Source organism: Penaeus monodon, chromosome 25, assembly GCF_015228065.2.
Source record: "Penaeus monodon isolate SGIC_2016 chromosome 25, NSTDA_Pmon_1, whole genome shotgun sequence".
Lineage (NCBI taxonomy): Eukaryota > Metazoa > Arthropoda > Malacostraca > Decapoda > Penaeidae > Penaeus > Penaeus monodon.
The window spans coordinates 38,101,626-38,102,305 of NC_051410.1; the positions used below are offsets into that span (position 1 = coordinate 38,101,626).

The 680-nt window shown below is 52.8% G+C and overlaps 1 protein-coding gene across 1 annotated transcript in view; it reads right to left on the reverse strand.

The window, feature by feature from the left end:
• The window catches only part of LOC119589223, a gene marked incomplete in the record, with an annotated part of 32,073 nt that overhangs the window by 31,029 nt on the left and 364 nt on the right, over window positions 1-680 (reverse strand). Inside the window, 1 exon segment of the mRNA XM_037937828.1 lies at window positions 6-250. Within this exon segment, the coding sequence (XP_037793756.1) occupies window positions 6-250 (245 nt within the window).

A 680-nucleotide genomic window follows, 5' to 3' on the forward strand; every position in this document is an offset into this window, starting at 1 on the left:
CTGACTCTTAATTTCCCGATTAAGAGGAATAACGAAGACCATGAAGTTGACATCCGTCTTGGGCCCGACGCTGTTGAGGGACAGCTCGCTCTCGTACACGTTCCTGGTCCACGTCTTGAGGAAGAGGTCGACCTCACCCGAGGACAAGCCGTCGAGGGTCAGCTCGAGGCCGAAGAGCGTGATGTCACCGATCTCGACGCCGCAGTGGAGGTTTAGGAGGCTGGGAGACCATTCGAAGGACTCTCGCGCTCTGGAGGAGGAGGAGGAGGTGGTGGTGAGGTTGGAGGAGGAGGTGAGGTGGTTGGAGGAGGTGGTGGTGAGGTTGGAGGAGGAGGTGAGGTGGTTGGAGGAGGAGGTGAGGCTGGAGGAGGAAGTAAGGAGGTTGGAGGAGGAGGTAAGGTGGTTGGAGGAGGAAGTGAGGTTGGAGGAGGAGGTAAGGAGGTTGGAGGAGGAGGTAAGGAGGTTGGAGGAGGAGGTGGTGAGGTTGGAGGAGGGGGTGGAGAGCTCAAGGAGGAGGTTAAGGAGGTTGAAGGAGGAGGTGGTGAGTTCGAGGAGGAGGTAAGGAAGTTATCATTTTTTTTCTCGACTCACGCAATCAAAAAAGAAAAATAAGAAAATAAACATAATAAACATAAACAAACACAAATAAACAAAGAAACATTTTCCACTGACGCAATCAA